Here is a 23,394-nt window from a genome sequence, read left to right as displayed (position 1 = left end):
CACTGCTTATTCCCATTTGACATATGGGGAAACTGAGGCAGGGAACAGCAAAGCCTCTTGCTCCTCAACCAGGAAGGCACAAAAAGCCTATGTTCATTCATTGTTTGTAAACACATCATAGTAACTTTATGGGCTTCTTCACATTACATAATTTATTAGCAGTACGTTCAGTTATACCACGTGAGTTACATCTTATGTTTGCTGTATTTCCTCATCCTCCAAAGGGATGGTGAGCCCACCTTGGGGGCTCTTGTAGGCACTAAGTGAGGGAACAGCCCATGTGTCAGTAAGCCCCAGCTCTGTCCTCCCTGCCTTCCCCTACAGGTCTTGGCACAGCCTCGATGAAACCCTGTGCAATGGTGGTGGGGTCTCTCTGGGAAACGAGGTGTCTGAGGCTTGGACAGAGAATCTGCCAAAGGCCATGTGGTTAGGACAGAAATCAGGATATGACAAGAAAATAGGCCCTCTGTCTTCCACTGGCCCCAGGTGGAGGCATGGGACAGTGAGCAGGAGGGTTGGAAGGCCTTGCTCTATGGTGTTGCTGACAAAGCCCTGGTGGGCATCTCAACAGATTGGTCCCTTGAGGTGTTGGAGCTATGTAAGAAGTACCATCAGCAGACTGTGGTGGCCATTGACCTGGCTGGGGACGAGACCATTGAAGGCAGCAGCCTCTTCCCAGGCCACAAGGCAGCCTATGAGGTGGGCCTAAGGAAGGGGGTTGGTTGGCCTTGGGGAGCCACAGGGAGAACACACAGGAATGGGGAGCATGGGGCCTCCTGAGTCCTCAAGTGTGTCTTGGTTAAAGTTGGTTTGGAACTGTGTGTAAGGCAAGCCTCCATTGGGAGTCCTGTGTTTGAGCATATACCTGGTTGTGATTTGTCGTTTGACCTTGGACAAGACCGTCACTTCTCTGGGCCTGTTTTTTGGTTCTACACTTTCTGCTCAGCCTCAACCAGGTCCTATTAGTTGACTTTCTGGTCTTTAGTTTCCCCCTCTTTAAAATAAGTATTATAATACTTACGAGTACTAGATAATGTATATGAGCCTTTGTGTACAACACCTGACACATAGCAACTGTGGAGTAAGTGATAGCTACCACTAGATCATGACTGGGGGAAACAAGTCTGGACTGTCCCATGCTATTGAAGCATGGTGGAAATGGTCAAGTCTGCCAAAACTCAGACCTAAAATCTCACGAAGACAGGACCTGCCAGGGCCCTTCCTGGCCACCTCTGACCTGGCTCTTCCCCTTCCAGGGGGCTATGAAGAGTGGTATTCACCGTACCGTTCATGCCGGGGAGGTGGGCTCTGCTGAGGTGGTGCGAGAGGTGAGGAGCTGCTGCCCATGGGCCCCTTCTTCCTGCCTCTCCCCCTATTTTCCTCACTTGCTCCTCCCAACTTCTCCCCAGGCTGTGGACATACTCAAGACTGAGAGGCTTGGACACGGCTACCACACCCTGGAGGATGAGGCCCTTTACCACAGGCTGCGGCAAGAAAACATGCACTTTGAGGTGAGGGGCCAGAGCTGGGGGAAAACCGTCCCTGGCTATCCCAACCCTTTCTAAACAGAGAGGCAGAAAGCCAGGTGGATCCCTGGGGCTGAAGGAGCAGGCGAGCCCTGCGGGGTGGCCAGTGAGCATTCAAGCACTGGGTGGTGAAGGGTCCTTGTACCGCAGCAGCAAGGTGGCTCCTATAACCCCAGGAACAATATGCCACAGCAGCAGGCCCAGCCACAGTAGGGCGTGGCCTGGGGCTGCCTGCTGTGCCAGCCGCACACCTGCCCTTGCAGGTCTGCCCCTGGTCCAGCTACCTCACAGGCGCCTGGAAGCCAGAAACAGAACACCCCGTCATTCGGTGAGATCTGGTCCCCTGGGGCCCATTCAGTTTTCCTGGAAAGCCAAGGACTGGGAGGAAACATAGGGACCAGGCACCAGCCCATGCTGGGTCTTAGTATAAAGTCTCTTCTACTGCTTGGGAATCGAGCATTGATAACCCCATCGTATAAATGAGGACCAGTGCTCAGCCTGGGCTCTAGGAGCAGCCTGAAGGGCACATGGAATATGCTCAGATGGGCTGCAACTGGATCTCAGCCACCCACTACTAACTAGCAGAGCCAGAGGTCTCCCAGCTTATTCAGCCACAGCAGAATGTCTCACTACCCTAAAGGAAACTTCCACACCTCCAAGTGCCAGCCTGAGACTTTCCCATGGGGGTACCCGGCTCTCATTCATGTCTAACCAGGACCAAGACCCTTCCTCTATTCTGTGACTGAGCCCTGCGACATAGTGTCAGGCATCAAGGGGAAAAGCTGTCCTTCCCCTAAGGCGAGATAAAGACAGAACTTGCGGTTACACGGTCAGGCCAGCGCTGGGCTGCAGCAAGCCTACACAGAGGGAAGGAACGTGCACTTTTGTCATCACATTCTGATGACGAGACCCTCAGGCCTGCCTTAGCACATGGGACAGCCAAGTGGAAGCTCATGGAGATGGGGTCAAGAATCATTTGCACGGATAGGGTGGTTGAAGAAGCAATGACTTCAGGAGATGGTGGAGCAAGAGGACACAGGATAGAACCCAGGGCAGTGACATTTAAGGGACAGGAAGAAAAGACAGGTAGAAGCAAAGTCAAAGTATAGTGTCATAGAGATCTAGGGAAAGGGCTTCAAGAAGTCAACAGCGTCAAATTCTTCTACACAAGTCAAGTAAGGTGGGCGCTAGGAAAGATCCATTACACTTAAGATGGTTGTCAGGCATCATGCCGGCCACTGTCCAGGTTTGGCTGTGAAGGTTGGAGGGGCTGCTGCTCTGTAGGCCCCTCAGACCCCCCCATTCTCCCTGGCTGTTATGTCAGGCCCTTCTTCTGCTTCATGCTGGATTGGCAGGCTCTGAATTGGCAGGATGACTGAGTCTTGAGTTCTGGTGAAGTGCCTTTGGACACCCTCCCCTCCACACCCTCCCAGTTCTCTGAATTTGTTTCTCTACACGAGGGTCTGATTCTTAGGACTATCTGAGGCTGCATGAGGGTCAAAGGTGGGTGGGAGTCAATGGGTGGAGTCTGTTCTCAGTTGGGCAAAAGGAGGGCATCTCCTTCCTCTGCCCTTTCCCAGCTTCAAGAATGACCAGGCTAACTACTCCCTCAACTCGGATGACTCACTCATCTTCAAGTCCACGCTGGACACTGACTATCAGATGACCAAACGGGACATGGGCTTTACTGAGGAGGAGTTTAAGCGACTGGTGAGTGGGTGTGAGCTTTGCCCTAACACTTGGCCCTGGGATGTGTGAGGCCTGAAGGTCACATCTTAAGGCTGGAACGTCTAGAGAGACTGGGAGTGAGTTTACCTGACAGTCCACACCTAACTTAGCATCAGACACCTTCCTCAGAGATGCGGCCTGGGCAGCAGCGAACTGACCAAGGATTGAGCCTTTGCTCGTGTTCATGATCTCAAAGGTCCCTCTCCCTAGGAAGGTGTGCCCATCTGGGAAAACGTGCCCTTCAGGCAGCTCCTAACCATAGGCCTTGGTCCTGAGTTCATCCCTGCACGGTTCTCTCTGGCCCTACACATCCCACCCTGTCTTTCAAGGGCTTCTGTAACCTCCTTCTCACATCCCTGTATCATGTGGTGCTATGTTAAGAATACAGAACTGCACAGTCTCTGTGCTGGCACTTGCTTCTGAGTGGTCTGTGACAGTCCCTCCTCCATGTTCTGTGAAGAGTACAGACGTTATTAGATCATCAAGGGCTGCCTCCTTGCTCTCTGATTCCATGTTGTCTACTATGTGGACCCTTCTAGAACATCAATGCGGCAAAGTCCAGCTTCCTCCCAGAAGATGAGAAGAGGAAGCTCCTCAATCAGCTCTACAGTGCCTATGAGTTACTGCTGCCGGAGGCCACTACTGGTATGCTCCACTCTGGGCCCTGGGTAGTCACCCTACCCTGGCTCCTGTTTGGCTTTCTGCGAGACTTCTAGCAAGAGTCCTTCCTCTCAGGCAACACCAGGAACGTATGATGACTGCCTGGCTTCTGGGCCTGCTGATGGCCGCCTCTCAGCAGGGTGGCTTATTTCTGCACAACTGTCTGGAGGCTGGCCCAAGGGGAGACTTTCTGATGGCCAGTCTCCACCATTTGGCTAGCTTGGGGCATCTCCACAGCCAAGAGCAGGGAGTTGGGCCAGGTTCTCACTCTGCTTCTTCCAAGGTGGCCTTGGCAAGGCACTCCCCTGCTCAAAGCCTTAGTCTTGCCACCTGTAGAAAGGAGTTGCTTTGTGTTTTTGAACTTCTGTGATTTTGACAGTATCTTGGGTACTGGGTCTTGTCTGATTTTTCTGCTTCTCTAACTTGACCATCAGGGCAGGATCCCTGAAGATGGCATGACCACCTCTCTGAGCACTCACCCTGTGGATGGAGTATTCACAACTCTGCGGATCAAGTGACCCTGACCTTTACTTCTTCCAGGAAGACTGGGTCAGCTCCCGATACTCGTGCAGCCTGTGTGCCTGTCCATGTGCATACACACAGATCCCAGCACAGCCACATCTCTCCACTGATCATGTGTCCTGGCAGGGACCAGGGCCCTTGCCAATGGCATGTATGAATCTGAAACCCTCTTTAAGGCAACTCATGCTAAAAAATCTGGTGCTCAATAAAGCAGCTGGCGGCTGATGTGGTACAGCATAGGATGTGCATGGTCTTGGGCCTGCTGACACGGGTACAGTAAGAATGGAAGGGCCTCTGCATCTCCCACCCTGGGCAACCTACTCAACGACAGGGCCCCAGAGCCTAGTGGAGGCTATGAATGGAGATTTGGAGCCACCAGAGCCAGCACCTCATCTTCCAGGAGAAATGGAGGGGGTGTCCATTTAGATGCTCCCTGCATTCTCAGACCCTCTATTCTGGGTCTTAAGTGGAAACCATCCTTCTCAGATTTTCGAAACTGTAGCCTGTAGGACACAGAAGGTTGCAGGGGGAAGGGTTCATCAGATCTGGGCCAGGAGTGCCGTTCGTCACTAAGGGTTACCACATCTTCTCAGGGGCTTGTTCTATGGAATTCTGGATGGCAACAAAGCACAGCTGACCATGGACTTACAGAAATAAATCCCAGCCTCTGCTTTCACGGTTTAAAGGAGAAAGAATCTTACCAGTCACACATTTATTAACTTACAGGGCCTAAGTGTCACTTGTTTTGGTAGAAAGGGCAAAGAATGAGTCTAAATCCTTTCCCTAAAAGTGGATATGTGGAGCTCCATGAGGGAACCTCGGAGCTGCATAGATGATCAGAGCTGAGTTTAAAAACAGCTTTCAAAAAGAAAGTGAACTGACTGTCAGCTTCCCTCTCTGCTGAAAAAAGGTTTAAAGTTTTTTAAAAAGTTTAAAAGTGTTTTTTAAAAAAGGGATAAGAAGGTTTTGACCTCCTGGAAGGTCTGGAAGGCTGGGGTTGGAAAGGAGGGGCAGTGCTGGGATATGGTCCCGGTCCAGGTGGCCCATGGAAGGCGCGTTCTCTTGTGGGCTGCTCACCTGGTGGGCAGGGCCTGGCCTGAGCCCTGCACCAGCTGAATAAATAGCATCCCACAGTTACAGGTGCCTTCAAAGTGTACCTGGGCATGGTAAGAAGGTCGGCATGGGGAGCCTGTGTGTGTGGGCAGGGGGCTTTCCCAGAGTAGGGGCCATGGAGACCTCCATGGGGCCTCTCAGTCTGGCCTGTCCCATGGGCTCAGAGAATAGGCTGCTGGGCTAGTGCCAGGGCCCCAGTTCCGGGAGGGGACAGCAGGTTTCTCTTCCAGCCTCCGTGGGCAAAGTTGGACTCAAGACGAGGTGCTTCCATCGCTGTTCTCAGGCTGGTTGCCGGCCTCCTTGTCTGGAGAGCTTGCTTCCACCTGTCCTTCTGGAGAGGAGAGAAGGAGAGCAGGTTTTCTTGGGGTGTCTACAAGGGCCAGCCAAATTAGTAATGGTATCTAAGCCCTAGAGCAGGATTAGGGGTAAGGGTGGCCAAAGGAACACTAGCCTGCTGTCTAACATCTTACGTTTTACCATGGAAATGCACTGGGTGTTGCTAGTAGAATGAAGTCAAAGGCTAGGATTGCGCACAGGTAATAAAAGCAAGAGGCGAAGGGCTGTTGTGGTTGACATATTTGCCCAGGTTCCCCAGGAGGAGAGGGGATGTGAAGCAGTGCTCAGCAAATGGGAGTTGTTCTTAGAAGACTACGGGGCACTGAACTGGACCAGCTCGGGAGTGCCGGTGCAGCCTGCTGATGGGGTGTGTGTGTGTGTCTTTGTCCTGTTTTCTACCCCAACTAGCCAGAAACTTGGGTGGGGTTGAGGGCGAGGGGTAGAAGCAGGCTCAGAGCAGAGTGACTTGCCCAGTAAGTTGGGGTGTGAGCCAGTCTTCTGACTCCCAGCTTCTCTGGAGCCCAAGTGTGGATGGTACGACAGGCAGGCCCTGCCATCACCCACTCAATCAGCAGTGCAGGGTTATTTAGCACAGCATCCAGGTCATGCCCAACACCCTCCCCCCCACCCACCCTGTTTGTGTCTTCTTCATGAGGTTGCTGAAAGACAGGTTGGAGGCTTTTTCCCAAGGCCTGGCTTGTGGACCCAGCTCAATCACTGATGCAGTCCTTTCAGGCTAAGCCCTTCCGTGATTAAGCAGACATACTACCCTGTACCTGGAAGCTGGTACACACAAGAGAAAACAGGCTCCGAGAGGTGAGCTGACTTGACTGCAATCACATGGTGGAGGGAACCTGCTTGCTGGCAAAGCTGGGCCCCTTCCACTGAAACCCACTCTTCCAATTAACAGCAGTCTCTAGCATTCACCATGGCCTGGGGGTGCCACTATCTCCAGGTGCCCTTGCAGCACAGTCAGGTACCCAGAGCGAGGGTGTGTGCAGAACTTGGCTGTCTGCTCTCAAGTCTGTATTGACCTCTGTACCTAGCCTGTTCCCCGGCCACCCCAAGGCCACCTTCTCCTGAGTTGGTGCCTGTAACAAAGGCTTGGCTCCAGATTCTCCTGACCCTCCAGAAGCCTGATGGAGACTGTACTCAGGGCAACATTTCCACCTTCTGACACCCTCTGACACTGAGCCTCCTCCCCAGCAAGCAGGGAGATTCTCTTTAAATTCCCCAGTGATCTGTGTTCTGATGCTTCCTTGTAAGGACCTTGGGCAGGTTTATTTGCTCTCTCCGAGCTTTGTTTTTGGACCTATAAAGCAGGATGGTGGTAGACACCTCTGCCTGGATAGTGAGGTGTAGGGCCCTCATGTGGTCATATGGCACATGGAAATGACTTAGGCAATGGCAACACTTCCTCTGTGCCAGCCTTGGCTCTCCCTTCACCGTGGAGAAAGTCCTCTCCCACCAGTCCTCTTAAGACTCCCTTGGAGTCAGCCCCAGATCAGGACAAAGTATACTACACTGCTGGGTGGTGCGTTCACCTCTCCGTGCCTGGCCTGCTGTTAATCTCACTATTAGGCAAAGTAAGACAACACTTGTGCTCCCTATATAAGGAATAGCCAAGGACAGACAAAGATTTGTGCACAGCATGCTGGGAGTGTTGACAAACATGAGCAGGTCATGGACTTGGGGAGGCCAGGCAGCCAGGCCTCCAGGCCTGTGAGGACTGTGGTTCCTCTTCCTGCCAGGGCTGCACTCAGCCTCCTGGAAGCTGTAAGTAGAGAGGCTCCACCAGGACCCTAGGCCAGGCCTGCCAGGTCAGAACCTCTGGGGTTGCACCTGGAGTCCTGCCCTCTGCCTCTGTGAGTCTGCTGGACTGAGCCTAGTCCAAACCTGCTTATGTCTACTATGAGGCTTTCTGGAAGGCTCTTAACTGGTCACCCTTGCCTGGACTCCACCACAGGTGGCTCCACTTCTTGGCAGTAAGCACCTTTCTATCCTTTTGTCTCCTTAAATGTCAGCAACCCTGGCAGACACACATCATATCCTGGGAGGCCACAAACACTTCAAGGACCCTGAATCAGGGCATACGGTTTAGAAGCACCCAGATACCCGGACCAGCAGATATAACAGCAAAGGCAGAGGGAAAGAGAAAACTAAGTTTACCAGAACTGAGAAGGACACAGAAGTGCTGAGAAAGCCTCTGGCAGCGTGCCCAGAGTGACAGCAGGGCAGAGAACAGACATTAAGTAGGCACCTCTGTCATGTGCTGAGCACCACCAGGCACCGAGAGCACAAGAGGAGTCTGCCAGAGCAGCTCAGTCATAGTAGCTCACTATGCTAAGAGGACCATGAGGCAGCTGGGAGGAAAAGACTTCCCTCTGCCTGTACAAGAGCTGTGGTCAGGGAAGGTCTCTCAGCAGAGCAGGTGTCTACACAGTAAGCAGCAGTGACCAATTGGGGGAGTGGGGAAAGAACCAGACAGGGGAACAGATGTTAATGGGGCTTTTGGGAACTAGCAGGACTCTGGCTGGGTGAGAGGGCACTAGGGCAGGAATGAGAGTTGAGGCTGGAGAGGGAAGCAGCTGAAACCTGTAGAGATGTCCATACCTGGGCCCAGAGTTTGGGCCACACCACTAGGAAGGACAGACAAAGGCTCAAGGAGACCTGTGGGGTTCTGAGGACAGGTTTTAGAAGGCTCTCTCTCTTGAGAATGTGGCATAAAAACACTATGCTCACTATGTCAACTTGCTAGGTAATCTTGAGCAAGCCACCTGACTTATCTGGGCCTCACTGTGTCAATCTATAACATGACAGACTTGGGTCCCTGGCCCCATGAAGTCTTCTCTGCTCTGTCCTCGTGGGTCACTTCTGGGCAGCCCTCTAGACTAGGGCTACACAAGGAAAGACAAGGTTATGGCCCTGAAAGGGCTGCCCAAGGGGTACACAGATACATTCTGAAGCTGTAATGCACTGAGGGAAGTGACAAAGGTAGCCCACACAGCCTCATGGTGCTGTGGGAGCAGGAGGGAAAGGACTGCAACCAGGGCAGGAGTCAGGAAGGCTTCCTAGAAGAAGGAACCTGAGCCAAGCAATGTCCTCTGGGAGGACAGAGGAAGAAGGGAGGAAGAAACAGAGGTGTCCTAGGTTACACCTGGGTGGTAACACAGACCTTCATTCAGCCTGTGGTTACCAAGCACCTGCCATGTGCAGGCAGAACAGAGGCTCTTGCTCTCCCAGAGCTTAGATTCAAACAAATGAGACCTTGTCTGAGAGTGTATGACTGGGGTGGGTGACGGTTGAGGGGAGGCCCCTCAGAGCATCTGCTACCTGAGCTGGGTGCAAGGGTAAGGGAGAAGATCTGGGCAGACAGGGAAGGCCTGCACTTTGAGAAGCAGACAAGGCATGTGTGGGATTTGGCAGGAGGTGAGGGAAGTGTGGCACGGGCAGGCTGGGCCACCAGAACTATTAAGAGAGCACTGAAGAGTCTGGCTTGGCCCTGAGTGGGATGCTACAGAGGGTTTTGGTTAAAGCATGACAGGACTGGAATCCTCTGGTTGCTGTGCAGAGGGTTGGGAGGCGTGGGTGCAGGGCAGGGATGAGTGGTGGGTGGCTAGGGCCAGGTGGTGGTACGTCCAGGAGGTGGCTGTAGGAATGGAGGTAGAGGATGCTAGGATGTGTCTTGGAGAACTGACAGGACCTGGGTGGACTGGGGCAGGGGAAGGGGGAGGGGAAGTGCCCTGAGAGTCCAGAGTCATCGATACCCTCCAACCTAGAGACGGCTGAACTCTGCCATTGACCATGGGCGGACTGATTTACACGCACCTGCTTCTCTGACAAAGTGGGGGCAGTCTAGGACCTGGAAGCCAGCCTGGAACTGGGAGAAGCCCCTTCCCCATCCTGCCAGGAAGCTGGAGACATGGACTCTGACCTGATCCCTGAAGTGCCAGCTCGCCCATGTCACCAGCCAACTTCCGAACGCTTACAGCCTCAGAGTCGCCCTGGATGTCAGGAACTGCATTCCGACGGCCTGTCCGGTCACAGGAGATAAAGTCTGAGTAGGAAGACTCGACCTCCATCATGCCTGTCGCATCGCTCCTCAGGCCTGTGGGGGACAGGGATCAGGAAGGCAGAAGTGAGGTGCTGACATCATCTGACAAAATGACATTTACTACCCTTTTCACTACGACACAGAAAAGTACAAAGAACAAAACAAGTCACCTGTAATTTCACATCAGATAGCCACATCAGCATCTTAAACAAAACACATGTTCAGTCTTTATACCGAGTAGTCATTGGTGAGCATTTACTGGTTTATCAGCATCAAGAGCTGGTGTGTAGCAACGAACAAGCTGGCATGGCGCATGCTCTCACAGAGCTTGCAATCTACTGCATGTGGCATTAATCTACCTAGAACCGAGGCTGGGTGCCCAGGACTTCAAGGAGAATGCAGCTTGCTGAAGTGGCTGCCAGGACCTGACAGAGGTCGAGTATCAGGAAATGACATTTTAGCCAAGATCCTGTTTAGGCATTACCCAGATGAAGAGTGAGAAGAAGAGCATTATAGAGAAGGGATCAGCATTGTGAAGGCTCTGAGGAAGATCTGATAAGGTGGAAAAGCAGTGCCAGTAGGCTGGAGTATGGTGGAGGGGAGAGCGACACGGAGGACACTGCTGAGGTAGGCAGGGGCCAGACCACACTTGAAATTTGGTCCCTGTGGGGTTTAAGCCAGGTCTTGAATGACAGGTTGCATTTTCACAGACAATTCTGGTGTTTAGGTGGAGCAGGCCTAGAACACAGAAGCTAGGAGGTTCCTGTGGAGCTCAGGTGTGAGAAGACAGTGGGGAGGCAGATTCTGAATGTAATCTGGAAGAGGAGGCAACAGGACTTAGTGTTTGGCTGATGGGGATTTAAGTTTTTGACATGAATACGTGGGTGGACAGAAGTGTGGCTCACTGACATGAGAAATGACAGGAGTTTTTGGGGAGTGAAGGTGGGTGGAAATGAAGGGCTAATGTCAAGCTTCCTGTGAGCATAGGAAGGATAGCATCTTTGAGGACGAAGGCTGGAGCTCAGAAGAGAGATGGGGAAGTAGGTGGAGAGGAAAGATGTAAAATGAGTAATTATTACTATCAAGATGGTGGTTAACAGCCCTGATAATAGCCTAGAGAAAGAAGAAAACCACATATATAAAGAAAAGCCATAAATGCCTAAAAATTATTTGGGGACACAGGATACACTGTGTTTTATGGCATACCCTTTGGAACAAAGACCCTGTCCCTCTCTGGGCCAAAGGCAGGGCCAACATTCTGCATAAGGCAACCCCTCCTGTCTCCAGCAGATGGCGCATCCTACCTATCTTTCCTGGGAGCCTCTGGAGCCATTGACCTGTCTGCACTGGCTCCTCAATTAAAGGAATTCCCAGAGGTGGTTCCTTCTGCAGGTCAGTTTCACTCTGCCCTTCCTCTCCCTGGGGAAACTGCTCACAGCTTCAGTATGGGGGAATGGTCTGTTCCAATAATGATAACAATAGTAATAATGAGGACAAATTATGACAACACTAATGATGGTGAAGATAACACTCACCAGATGCTAGTGTTTTATATAAACCACTAACTTAATGGTCACCACAGCCATATTAGTTAAGTGTTGTGTGACTCAGAAAGGTCTCAGGCTCCTAGGTTCTGTCTCTTCCTTCACATTACACCCGCTGCCCATGGCAGGGGTCAGCCCCTGAGCATGGTCTCCCAGAGCCTGTTTCTTCAGCTCATTTCCTCCCTTTAGAACATGACCTCCGCAAAAACAAGGACTTGGGTCTGGGTTTTTACCACAACAGAATGAAAGGCCAATCCCAGCAGCTGAGCTAATGTGCTCTGCAGCTCCCTCCCCAGACGCTCCACTCAGCACCTGGTTAAGAGTAGTTGCTCTGAATTAAATTTCTCTCTACCCAACCATCCATCCATAGATAGGTGGGTACCCATCCATTTTCTCCTCCAACTCTCTATCTGTGAGGAATGACAGAGTGACTCCTCAGGACTGCTGGGAAAGTCCTCTGTCCTTTAAAGAGTGCTGTGTTGCTGTTTTTGTTTGCTAGCTCTAGGATCTGACACCATGAGTAGGGATGACCCACTCATCTGAAATGCCAACCTTCCATGGGAACAGACTCTCTAAGGGCTTTGACCTTGTCCTTGCCCTGTCTGACCTTGTAAGTGCAGAAAGGTGACCATCCTGACATGGAGAGGGAATTCTGCCAAGCTCAAAGCCTAATCCTAGAAAACATCCACTGAGCCAATGTGCTCTGGCTGCCCCTTACCCATCCTTCAGAGAATAGCGATTCCAAAATGGGTTTGGGGAGCTCTCTGATACAAGCCCAAACATCTAACTTCATCCTCTTCTCACACTCTGCTCTTTAAAGGCAACAGCAAATGGGGAAATAAAAGAAAGATTCCTTAGAGTTGGAAATTGTGCCAGAAAATAACTCTGTGTAAACTGCCAGGACCTCTCTAGGGGGTGACTTAATATGTATCAAGAACCCTTAGGCCGGGAGTGTGGCTCAAGTGGTACAGCACTTGCCTAGCATGCTTGAGGCCCTGGGTTTCATCCCCAGTACCTAAAAAACAAAGCAAAACAAAAAATCCCTCAAATTTTTAAATATTCTTGAGCCACTAAGTCAGTTCATAATAATTTATTCTAAGAAAACAATCCAAGTTGCATATGAAGATAAATGTAAAAATTTTCATCACAGTATTATTAAAAATAGCAAAAAATTAAAGATACTAAAATTAGCCCTTGCGTAGGGCTGTCAAATGTCTTCAGTGAGCAACAAAGAAATATATACATGTTGAACTAATTTATATCTAAAAGAAACACCATTCAGGCATTATAGTGATGTTTATATCTTTTAAAGATATGAGAAGCTAGGCATGGTGGTACACATGTGTAATCTCAGCACTCAAGAGGAGGAGGCAGGAAAACCGTGAGTTTGATGCCAGCATGAACTACAAGACTCTGTCTCAAAAACAAACAAACAAAGGCATGGGAAAATGTTCACATATATTAAGTGAAAAAAAAAACCCTCAATCACATACATTAATATTTATTATGAGTTAAGAAGTTTATATTTTCTAAATTTTCTGTAGTGAAAGTACTCATTACTCATTCATTCATTCATTCTTCAGTGCTGGGGATGGAACCCAGGACATCCTGCCTGCTAGACAAGGGCTCTGCCACTGAGCTGCACCCCAGTCCATAAATTCTCTAAGTCTTAAATATGTGAACATGTGACATAAAATTCAAAAGGTGCAAAAGGAAAGACACACTCTCCACTCTGTCGCAGACACACTCCCCCTCCCCCAGCCCTGTCTTGGGTCCTTTCAGAGACAATATGCAAATCCCTTCCCTTTTCCTTTCCCCTGTTTCCTTTTACTTTTATTTAAAACAAAATTCATTTTCCATCTTTCTTTTATCATTTATGTCTTAGACCCAGAAGTTAACTTAAAGCCCAGTGAAAACAAGTCAAAAGGTGAGCTTTTGACTTTGGCTGGGGGAATGGCTCAAGAGCTAGAACACCTTCCTACCAAGTGTGAGGCCCTCAGCTCAAACCCCAGTCCCCCAAAAGTAAAATAAAATGTGTGGCCCTATTTAAAAAAGAAAATCTCAAATTACTCTGAAACCACTGCAACAGTTACTACATCAAAACACCAGAAACAAACCCAAAGATCTAAATTGTTCTTTTTATTGGATTCATGACTTTCTGTTGTCCCACTGCTGTAGACCAATTTAATTACTTCCTTATTGATGGCTTTCAGGTTGTTTCCATAAAAGTAGAACTGCCACATCAAAGGACCTGTGAATTTTTTAATTGTAATAAGCACTGCCAAATTTTCCTCCACAGAGGTTTTTATTCATTCATTCATTCATTCATTCATTTAGCAGTACTGGGGGTTGGACCATTTAAACCACGCCCCCCCCATTCCTTTTGTTTTCAGTTTGTCATCCAGATAGGGTCTCCTACTTACTATTGCCTGGGCTGGCCTCCTATTTCTGTCTTCTAAGTAACCAGGATTGTAGATGTGCCCCCTATATCAGGCCACAGGTTTTTAAATTCCTGTCTCAGTCCATTTGATGTTGCTAAAACAAAATATCTAAGACTGGGTAATTTATAAAGAATGGAAATTCCTGTCTCATAGTTCTGGAGGCTGGGAAATCCAAAGTCAAGCATCAGCATCTGGTTAGGGCTGTTCTCTGCTTCCAAGACAGTGCCCTGAACGGTACATGGGGGGGGTCGGGGTACAGTAACCTTACTTAGCAGAAGGCTGAAGTGCAAAAAGGAGTGAACTCTGCCTCATGCCATCCCATTCGTGAGGCAGAAGCCCTCATGGCCTAATCCTTTTGTAAGGCTCACCTGTGACACCAAAGCACTGGCAACGTCTGAATTTTGGAGAGGACACATTTAAACCGTAGCTATTCCTACAGATACATATGAGGAGCACTTAGTTTTAACATTCTCTTTAAGTAATTTATTACATTTTGAATTAGTACACATCAATAATATGAGGAGGTTTCACTGTGGTCATTCCATGCCTTTGGGTAATGTCCTTTGCACATGTTTACCTCCTCCATTTTAGTCCCACTCCTCATTCTCCCCCTTTATAATACAGTGTTTTGAGGGCTGCATCATGCTATCTTTGGACATCTATGTGCCCCTGTGTCCTTTCCTTTCCCCTCCCTCCTGTTGTCCCCCAGACCATCCCCTTTCACACTGATGTATAATCTTCATCATTATCATTTTGGGTCCAGGTTCCACAAATGAGCAAAAATGTCTGACATTTGGCTTTTTTAGCTTGGCTTATCTCAAGCAACATGATCTCCAGTTCCATTCATTTTCTAGCAAATGACATAATTTAATTTTGTGTGTGTGTGTGTAATTTTCTTTATCCAGTCATTGGTTGTTGGGCACCTTAGCTATTTCCACAGTTTGGCTATTGTGAAGACAACTGCAATAAACGTGGGTACGCAGGTGTCTCTCTTGTATACTGATTTACACTCCTGTGGATACATGACCAAGGATGGTATATTGGGGCCACAAGGTAGGTCTATTTTTAGTTTTCTGGGGAACCATCACACTGATTTCCACAGTGGTTGTATCAGTTTACATCCCCACCAACAGTGTATGATGGTTCCTTTCTCCCTCCCAACCCACATTCTTGCCAGCATTTGTTGTTGTTTGTTTGCTTAATGATGGTGAATCTGAGTGGGCTGAGGAGGCATCTCAGTGTAGTTTAGATTTGAATTCCATATATGGCTAAAGATGCTGAACATCTCCTCATGTATGAAGTACAAAGACAATTTGTACTTGGTCTTCTAGTAACTGTTCAGTTCATTTCCCTCATTTAACAATTGGATTATTTGTTCTGCCCTTTATTTTTTTGAGTTTGTTACATGCTGTGGACATTAATCCTTTATTTGTTAGATAGCTGGCAAAGATTTTCACCCATTCTGTGGATTGTTTCTTGATTCTGGTAACTGTTTCCTCTCAAGTGCAGAAACTTTTTAATTTGATGTAGTCCCATTTGTCAATTCTTGCTCTTATTTCCTGAACAATTGGTGTCCTTTTCAGAAAATAATTTCCTAGGCCTATCTCTTCCAGAGCTTTCCTTATTTTTTCTTGTAGTAGTTTCAGTTTCAGGTCTTTGATCCATTCAGAGTTGATTTCTGTTACAGGGTGAAAGATCACTCTCCCCATTCCTAGTTAATATAGTACTGAAATTCCTAACCACAGCAATAAAGCAAGAGAAAGAAATAAAGAAAACTCAAATAGGGAAGGAAGAAATCAAATTATCCCTATTTGGAGATAAGATTTTATACTTAAAAGACCTGAAGATTCCACCAAAAAACTCCTGGATCTATGTTTGGAAACATAGCAGATATAAAGTCAACATACAAAAATTAGTAGCTATGCTATATGTCAACAACGACTAGGCTAAGAAAGAAATTGGGAAAATAATCCCATTCACAACAGTCTCAAAAATAAAGATAAAATACCTGTATAAACCTAATCAAGGAGGTAAAAGAACTCCATAATAAAACTACAAAACCTTGAAGAAAAATTGAAGAAGACACCAGAAGCTGGAAAGACTTCCCTTGCTCATGGATTGACAGAATTAATATCATGAAAATGGGTATACTACTGAAAGCAACCTACAGATTCAATGCAATGTTCACCAAACTTCCAATGTCATTCTTTGCAGAAATAGAAAAATCAATCCTAAAATTCGTATGGAAGAATAAAAGACCCCAAAGAGCAAAAGTAATTCTGAGTGAAAAGAGCTACACTGGAGGTATCACAATACCAGACTTCAAATTATGCTACAGAGCCATAGTGAAAAACAGCATGGTACTGGCACCAAAACAGACACGAAGACCCATGGAACAGAATAGAAGACCTAGAAATAAAACCACACAGCTACAGCCATCTGATCTTGACAAAGGAGCCAAAAACATACACTGGAGAAGAAGACAGCCTCTTCAACAAATGGTGCAGGGAGAACTGGCTGCCTGTGTGTTTAGCATATTCTTATCCCTGCTGTTTTGTCTGTTCCTAGTCTGAAGGGGAAGCCCAACAGCATCTGGTTGTTGTAGCTTGCACTGCTTGCGTTTCCTCTTCTGTCTCTTCAAACCTTCCTGCCCACTTTTCTAACAGATGGTAGAGCTTTTCCTTATTGATTTGTAGGAGTTCTTGATATATTAAGGCATTAGTCTTTTGCCTGAGGAAGAGTTACAAGTACCTTTTACCTGCTTTGCATTTGCTTTTTAGTTTTATCTTTGACATTTCTTCCTGACATATTTTTTTATATTCAGATAGTCCCATTGACCTATTTTATTTTAGTATTGCATTGTATTACATTGTATTGGTTTCTGGGCTTTAGAACATACTAAAAATATCTTCCTCATTCTGAGAATAGTAAAGAATTCTCTTAGCTGGGCACCAGTGGCTCACGCTTATATCCTAGTTACTTAGGTGGCAGAGATCAGGAGGATTGAGGTTTGAAGCCAGCCTGGGCAAACAGTTCAAGAGACCCTATCTAAAAAAAAAATCTTTCACAAAAAAGGGCTAGTAGAGTGGCTCAAGGTGTAGGCCTTGAGTTCAAACTCCAGTACTGAAAAAAAAAACCAACTTTCTTGTTCATTTCTAGTGCTTTTATGGCTTCATTTTTCACATTTAAATCTTTGATGTAGAATTTGTTATGAGCTATGTCTGAGTAAGAGATCCACTTAATTTTTCTGCTTATCTCAAAATCATTTGTGGAGTAATCCATTTCATTATTGATTTGAAAACTGCCCTTATTATATACAAAACTGTGTATCTAAGTCTGTGTCTGAACCTTTCAGTCTCTTCAACTGGTCTATTAGTCACACCCTGGGTATCGAGTTTTGTTTTGTTGCAGTGCTGGTGACTTGAACACAGAGCCTCATGTGTGCCAGGAAAGTGCTCTACCAGCGAGCTGTCGCCCCAGCCCTAACGTTGTTCTATATTACTACAGAATGGATCCACAAGTGACATTTTTATGATATCAAGTCTTCTTTCTTTTATAACGCCCCTCCCATGAGGACAAGTACTATGTTTTTTGTTGTTCCCCAAAGCATCTTGAAGGGCTGGTCCAGTGCCTGGCATATGGCAGGTACTTCATACTTTCTAAATAAATGAGTCCTACTTCTGAGCTGCAAGACTAAGTGCCTTTCATGCTTTCTCTCAGGTAACTCTCAACACCCTGTGAGAAGGTATTATTCTAACCCTCGTTTTAGAAATGAGGAAGCTAAGACTTAAGTAGTGAAGAAACTTCCTTCACTTTCTCAGAATGCTCTTTCTCATTCTCCTAGGCCATACCTGGACTATTGGTACACCCCCTGAATGCCACCCTTTACTCTCTTCTGATGGATTTCCTCTTATTGCTCTGCACATCCCATCCTGTCTTGTGACATCACCTGAAGGTCATGCAGTAGGGTGAGCCCCTCAAGTCTCTCCTTTCTCCCAGCTTCCTTTCCCTGCATCTGAACAATAAAGATTGAACCATGATCTCCAAGTCTCTTCCAGTGCTGACATTTCATTCATTCATTGTCTACTGAGCACTTTCTGTATACCGGGTGTTCTGCCAGATTGGGATATACATTGGAAACTAAACAAGACATTTACAATCTGATGTAAGAAAAAGGCATTGAACGAGTAATCTATCATGGCAGACTATGATATGTGCTATAGAGAGAGAGGAGAGGATTCTCCACTGTATGGATGGTTCAAATAAAGGTGGCATGGTTAGAGAAGGCCTCCTTGAAGAGGTGGCTTTGAGCCAAAATTACAAACAAGGTGGCTGGAGTGTGACCTACACAGAACCAACTGCCAATCAAAGTCTAGCAGCAACCATCGAACATTTCCTATCAGCTTGAGCCCTACAGGGTGCTAAAGAAAGAAATTCTCTCTCTCTTCTCTCCAGAGTCTTAAGGCCTTTGTGGGGCCCTAAAACTTATAGGGTATCAGGCTGACTTTGCCCAGGTTGGAAGGGAACAGCCCTGGTACTCAGCCCTGGGTCTCTCAGGGTCCCAGGGTAGAGGCTGCAGCAACTGCAGGTGCTTGCTCTAGGCTTGGCAGGTTTCCCCACAGAAAGCCACTTCTCCCTTATGTTTTTACTAAGATCCTCAGCTCTGTAAACTGAAGAGACCCTGGGCTGTGCCAAGAGCTACACGGTCTGTTCCAAGTCTATAGCTATTAGTCCTCATTGCTAGGGCAAATTCCATTACAGCTCCAAATTGTTTTCCAAATATACTTGAAAGGTCATTTCCTGTTTTTTAATTCTTTTTTAAAAAAAAACAAGTATTTGCAGAAACCCTACAAAAAGCAAGCAGAGCATTGCAGAGGACATGCAGCACAGGACATGGGCGGCATGTGTGGGAGAGGACTTCTCGGGGTGGGTAAAATGCTGAGTAAGCAGCATTTCTCCAAGGGAAGCAGGGCTGTGGCCACCTGATGGAAATACCAGAGGCTATGGGTTTGGCAGTCCCCATATTCAAAGAGCAGCAGTATGATGCTTTTCTGTATGATGGGTAGTGAGCCGAAAAGGCAGGACCCAAACAGAGCACATTCCAAGAGCTAGCAAGGGCCAGGGCTGCTGTAGCAGCCATGTGTAGCCTGGGGACCATCCTTAGGATGGCAGGACCAACCTGCCTTAGGAGACCATCTTGCCATCCAGGGGAGGGGCACTGGAGAGGTGGCCCCTGCCAATGCAATGTCTGCTGTCCATTCAAAGAGCAGCCCTGGGTGAAGCTTTGTTTGGAGGCAGACAGAGGGCCCTGGCCTCTGCACCTGGAAGGCCCAGAGAAGTGCAGATAGTGGTAAGACCTGCTTTGCAAGGTGGCATGGTTAGGAGGAAAGAGCCATACCAGGTCCTCAGTGACTTCTAAGTTGTCAAGTCCATGGAAACCTTTCTGTCCTCTCTGACTTACTTCTCAGACCACTTTCCTCATGCAGAGTCCAGATAACACGCTCTCTGAGCCTTCCTCCAACCTCTGGCTACTTTGCCTTTTCCTGCTGGGACCTTTATGTTACAGCCCCTCCCCCGGGACCTCTGTGCTATTCTCTATGTGCTGCCTGAGGGTTTCTATCCTTTACTTTAATTAGTATTTATTGATGATCCCCAAAGAGTCCCAAGTTCTCTTAAGAGCTCTGGACTTGCGAATCTAACTGCCCACTTTGTATGTCACTTGGCTACCTCATCAGCAGTGCAAACCTCAGGGTCAAATCCCCAGCATGCTCCCCTCCAGTCTTCCCCAGCTCAGGGAAGGCACCACCACTACCATCTGCCCAGACTGCTGGAGCTGGGAACCTGCAGCCACTCTTGATCCTTCTCCTCCTTTACCACCCATGGATAATTCATGACCAGGACCTGTTATTTCTCCTTGCAAAGCAGCCTGAATCTTCTCAGTTGTCTTCCCCTACATGTACCACCCAGGCTCTATCACAACTCACCTGGCCCCCATGGAGACTCTCAATACAGTCCTGCTTCCCTCTGACCCCTCCAGCCCAAGGCTGGTTTCCCACATGACACCAGAGCCATGTTCTCAAAACAAGTGATTTCCCTGCTTCATTCAACCTCCCATGCTCTTCCATTCCACACTGGATAAGATCCAAACACCTCACATCAGTCCCACATTGATCCGACCCTGTCTTCCTCTTCAAATTTTCATCTCATTTCTACTCTCTTCTTGGTCAATTTTCCTGTGGCCACACTGGCCTCTATCTAATTCCTTAAACCTAATTTTTTTCTTTTCTTTTCTTTTCTTTTTTTTGTGGTACTGGGGCTTGAACTCAGGGCCTATACCTTGAGCCACCCCACCAGTCTTTTTGTGATGGGTTTTGTTCGAGATAGGGTCTTGGGAACTATTTGCCTGTGCTGGCTTTGAATCTCAATCCTCCTGATCTCTGCCTCCTAAGTAGCTAGGATTACAGGTGGGAGCCACTGTCACTCCACATACCTGATTTAATTCTTGACCTCAAGGCCTTTACTAAACTCTCCCATCTGCCTGCCACATTCTCTGTCACTCTGCTGTCCAGAGCCTTCTAAGTGGACAGGCAGCTCTGTCCCTGGATTTTCAAAGGTTTCTGCTCTGGGACTTGCAGAGTTTGAGGTCTCCAGAATTCCTTCCCTCCCACCGCCCCCACACCCACTACACATGTCAAGAAGGCCTGGGTTCAGCTACACAAAGGCTAATATGATGGAAACAGGTATGCTTTGGAGTCTCAAAGTCTGCCCCTACAGCAGCACCACATGGTTCTAGGCAACTCACCTAACCAGAGGCAACTGCTGTGAAACGGGGTACTAACAACTGCCTTGAACATGGCTGTGGGGATTCATCGCAGGCCACATTTATGGAGGCCTTACTGCATCTTACCGAATGCTAGCCTGCACTAAGCATCTTCCAGGCATTATCCCTTTAATTTCACACCTACTCTACAAAATAAAAGTGTCATTATTGCTGTTTTATAGAAGAGACAGCTGAGGCTCAGAGAGGGCAGTAATCTGCCCAAGATCATATACCAGAGTATGGACAGCAGAGTGTGTGGCCTGTACTCTTAGGCCACAAAGCACAGAAATGAATTAGCATCAGATCTGATATCTAGTGCTCTTGGGAGAAATCGATTTGCAAGGTTATCTTGCACTTCTATTCTTGGTCAGGAATAAAATTTTCAACACTGATCAGTTGGTGCTTCATCTTGCTTTGGTTCCACAATTCCACGGGGGAAAAGGGACCCAGTTTGGGGGCAAAAACTGGTAATAGACCCACATAGAACATGGCCTGAATCAGCTATGTTCCTCACTAGAGAACCATTTCTTGTGACTAAGAAAGCTACCAATCAGCAGTGAAGGAATGTTCAGGGGTTGATTTTTTTGGTTTTTGGATTCAGCTATTCATTGGGAATGACAGATCATTTCTGGGAGATTAAGAGAAATCTCTGCTGAAAACCTGGGCTCCTGACACAGACCTGGGAGCCAGTGGTCCTGTGAGGACCTTTATGGAGCTTTTCCTCTGGCATCAGGATTTGGGCTTGGTAAGGTACATGCATACATCCTGCTGTCATGCTCACCTCAACCTCTGCATCTTCTGTCCAAGAACTTTGTTTCCTGTTGTTTCCTCCCTGGCACTCTGGAAACCACTTCTCAGATTCTAGGGCTCTTCATTTTAACCTCTTTCTTACAAGAGAGAGGGGGCAGAAAGGCATTGTTGAGTGGGCATCTGTTGTGTAAAAGTGCATAGTAAATACTAGGGCTGAATTCTTTTGTGTCACATGACAGGAGGCCTTCTTGATTTGCTAAGCCACACATGACCTTAAGAGTTCTCATGTTCTTTAGGATATCTGCTCTGGGTCTGCTCTGAAGTTTTAGGAGTTCAAGGGAGTTTCTCAAGTTGGGTGGGCATAAGAAGTGCCCTACTGGAGAATTCCAAGATGGCGGCTAGAGGTAGGAAGCAGAAAGCGAGCCTCCTATAGTGAAATCTTGGAGAGACGCTGGAGACACACTTTACAAGCATAATCACCGAGAAAAGGCATAACTTTGACTCCTCCACATCTCCAGCCAGCGCAGAGAATCTCCACTTTACGTTAAACGGAGAACCGAGGAGGCCCCCGGGCCGCCAGTGGCCGGCGCCCATACGGCTTGGGAAGACGCGGACCAGGTGAGCTTCGCGGTACCGCGGTTCCCCCACAGACAAGCCTGGGCCAGAGCAGCATAGCCCCCTGGACAGACTGACCTCCACCCGGGAAAAAAAGAGAAACTGAGTACTAAGCAATAAGAACAGTTAAGACACGCTGGAAAGAGGGTGGGGCGCCCTGAGCGCTGAAGATTGGGGGAAGGGAATCCTTCCCGGGACTGTAAATAAACGAGCCGGGCGGGCCGGAGAGGCTCTGGCGGGAGCGGGGCGCGCCAGCAACCAGGAGCGGGGACGCTTGTGAGAGGAGGGAAGACCCACTTCCCACGTGAACTGTAAATAAACACGCAGGCCTGACAACGCGGGGCAGTGTCGCCTTTCCCAGTGCTTGGAAAGGGAAAAGCCTGTAGCAGAGGCCCCCCTCCCCGCACAGGAGAACTCTGAGCAAACAAAGCCTGTGGGACCAGGTGAGTGCTAAGCTCACCCCAGAGATCTGCATAAATAACGCCGCCAGCTACAGGCTGAGAGCAGCAGGCAGGCAAGCCACAGTTGCAGATACCACTCTCAGAACTGCCTCCAGACGCTTTTTTTTTCTTTTTCTCCCTACCTTTGATGAGAGAACAACCGAATTACACCTGCAAGCCGAAAAACTTACTGAAACTGTATTGCATTTGAACTGGGGACACTTGGTGGGGCTTTTTTTTTTTTTTCTTCTGTGTGTGTGCGAGTGTAGTTTTGTTCTACTATATGCATCCCCTTTGATGAGACAACTACAGAACAACATCTGAGGCACCAACTCCAGGACTGGAGACTGAGACGGACATCCAAATTATTAAGACTGAAATTGCATTGCATATAACCTTGGAAGTTTTTTGTTTTTTTTGTTTTTTTTGTTTTTTTTAATTTTCTATTTTCCATTTTATTTTAATTCATTTTATAAATAGATATTACTTTCATATACTTATTTTTTATTTTTTTATCTTTGATTTTCAATCCTCTCTCTGTCACTCTATTGTCTGTTCAGCTTACTGTCGATTAGTACACTAACACTCCCTGTTTATACCTTTGAAACTCTCTTGTCTGATACCTTGTTCTGCTTTCTCCCTCTTGTCTGTATATTTGTTTACCCCTTTTCTTTAACTTCTTGCTTTCCATCTCAGCTCACTCTTCCATTCTCAATATTACCATTGTTATTATTACAAGCTAGAAAATACTTAATTACGCACAGTACAGGGACAGTAACAACACCAAGGACAATGACAGGAAGACAGAAAAAACAAGGAAACCAGTTTCCCCACAGCAAAAAATT

The 23,394-nt window shown here is 47.8% G+C and overlaps 2 protein-coding genes across 10 annotated transcripts in view; one reads left to right on the top strand and one right to left on the bottom strand.

The window, feature by feature from the left end:
- The window catches only part of Ada (adenosine deaminase), a 35,390-nt gene extending 17,437 nt beyond the window's left edge, over positions 1 to 17,953 (top strand). For 2 of the 4 annotated variants that reach the window (XM_074074824.1, XM_074074826.1), the window contains exons 6-12: positions 572 to 699; positions 1,257 to 1,328; positions 1,410 to 1,511; positions 1,790 to 1,854; positions 3,107 to 3,236; positions 3,794 to 3,899; positions 4,349 to 4,673. In XM_074074824.1, coding sequence (XP_073930925.1) covers positions 572 to 699; positions 1,257 to 1,328; positions 1,410 to 1,511; positions 1,790 to 1,854; positions 3,107 to 3,236; positions 3,794 to 3,899; positions 4,349 to 4,362 — 617 coding nt within the window. In that variant the 3' untranslated portion in view covers positions 4,363 to 4,673. Of the gene's footprint in view, positions 1 to 571; positions 700 to 1,256; positions 1,329 to 1,409; positions 1,512 to 1,789; positions 1,855 to 3,106; positions 3,237 to 3,793; positions 3,900 to 4,348; positions 4,674 to 17,768 lie in introns of those variants that run through there. The other 2 variants (XM_074074825.1, XM_074074827.1) reach the window with 2 other exon arrangements.
- The window catches only part of Pkig (cAMP-dependent protein kinase inhibitor gamma), a 102,801-nt gene continuing 84,540 nt past the window's right edge, over positions 5,134 to 23,394 (bottom strand). For all 6 annotated transcript variants that reach the window (XM_074074829.1, XM_074074833.1, XM_074074831.1 and 3 more), the window contains 2 exons: positions 9,820 to 9,993; positions 5,134 to 5,880 (listed from right to left, as the gene is read on the bottom strand). In XM_074074829.1, coding sequence (XP_073930930.1) covers positions 5,801 to 5,880; positions 9,820 to 9,970 — 231 coding nt within the window. In that variant the 5' untranslated portion in view covers positions 9,971 to 9,993 and the 3' untranslated portion in view covers positions 5,134 to 5,800. The remainder of the gene's footprint in view (positions 5,881 to 9,819; positions 9,994 to 23,394) is intronic.

The sequence above is a fragment of the Castor canadensis genome, chromosome 5 (assembly GCF_047511655.1).
Source record: "Castor canadensis chromosome 5, mCasCan1.hap1v2, whole genome shotgun sequence".
Classification (NCBI taxonomy): Eukaryota; Metazoa; Chordata; class Mammalia; order Rodentia; family Castoridae; genus Castor; species Castor canadensis.
This window is presented reverse-complemented; position numbering and strand designations above follow the sequence as displayed.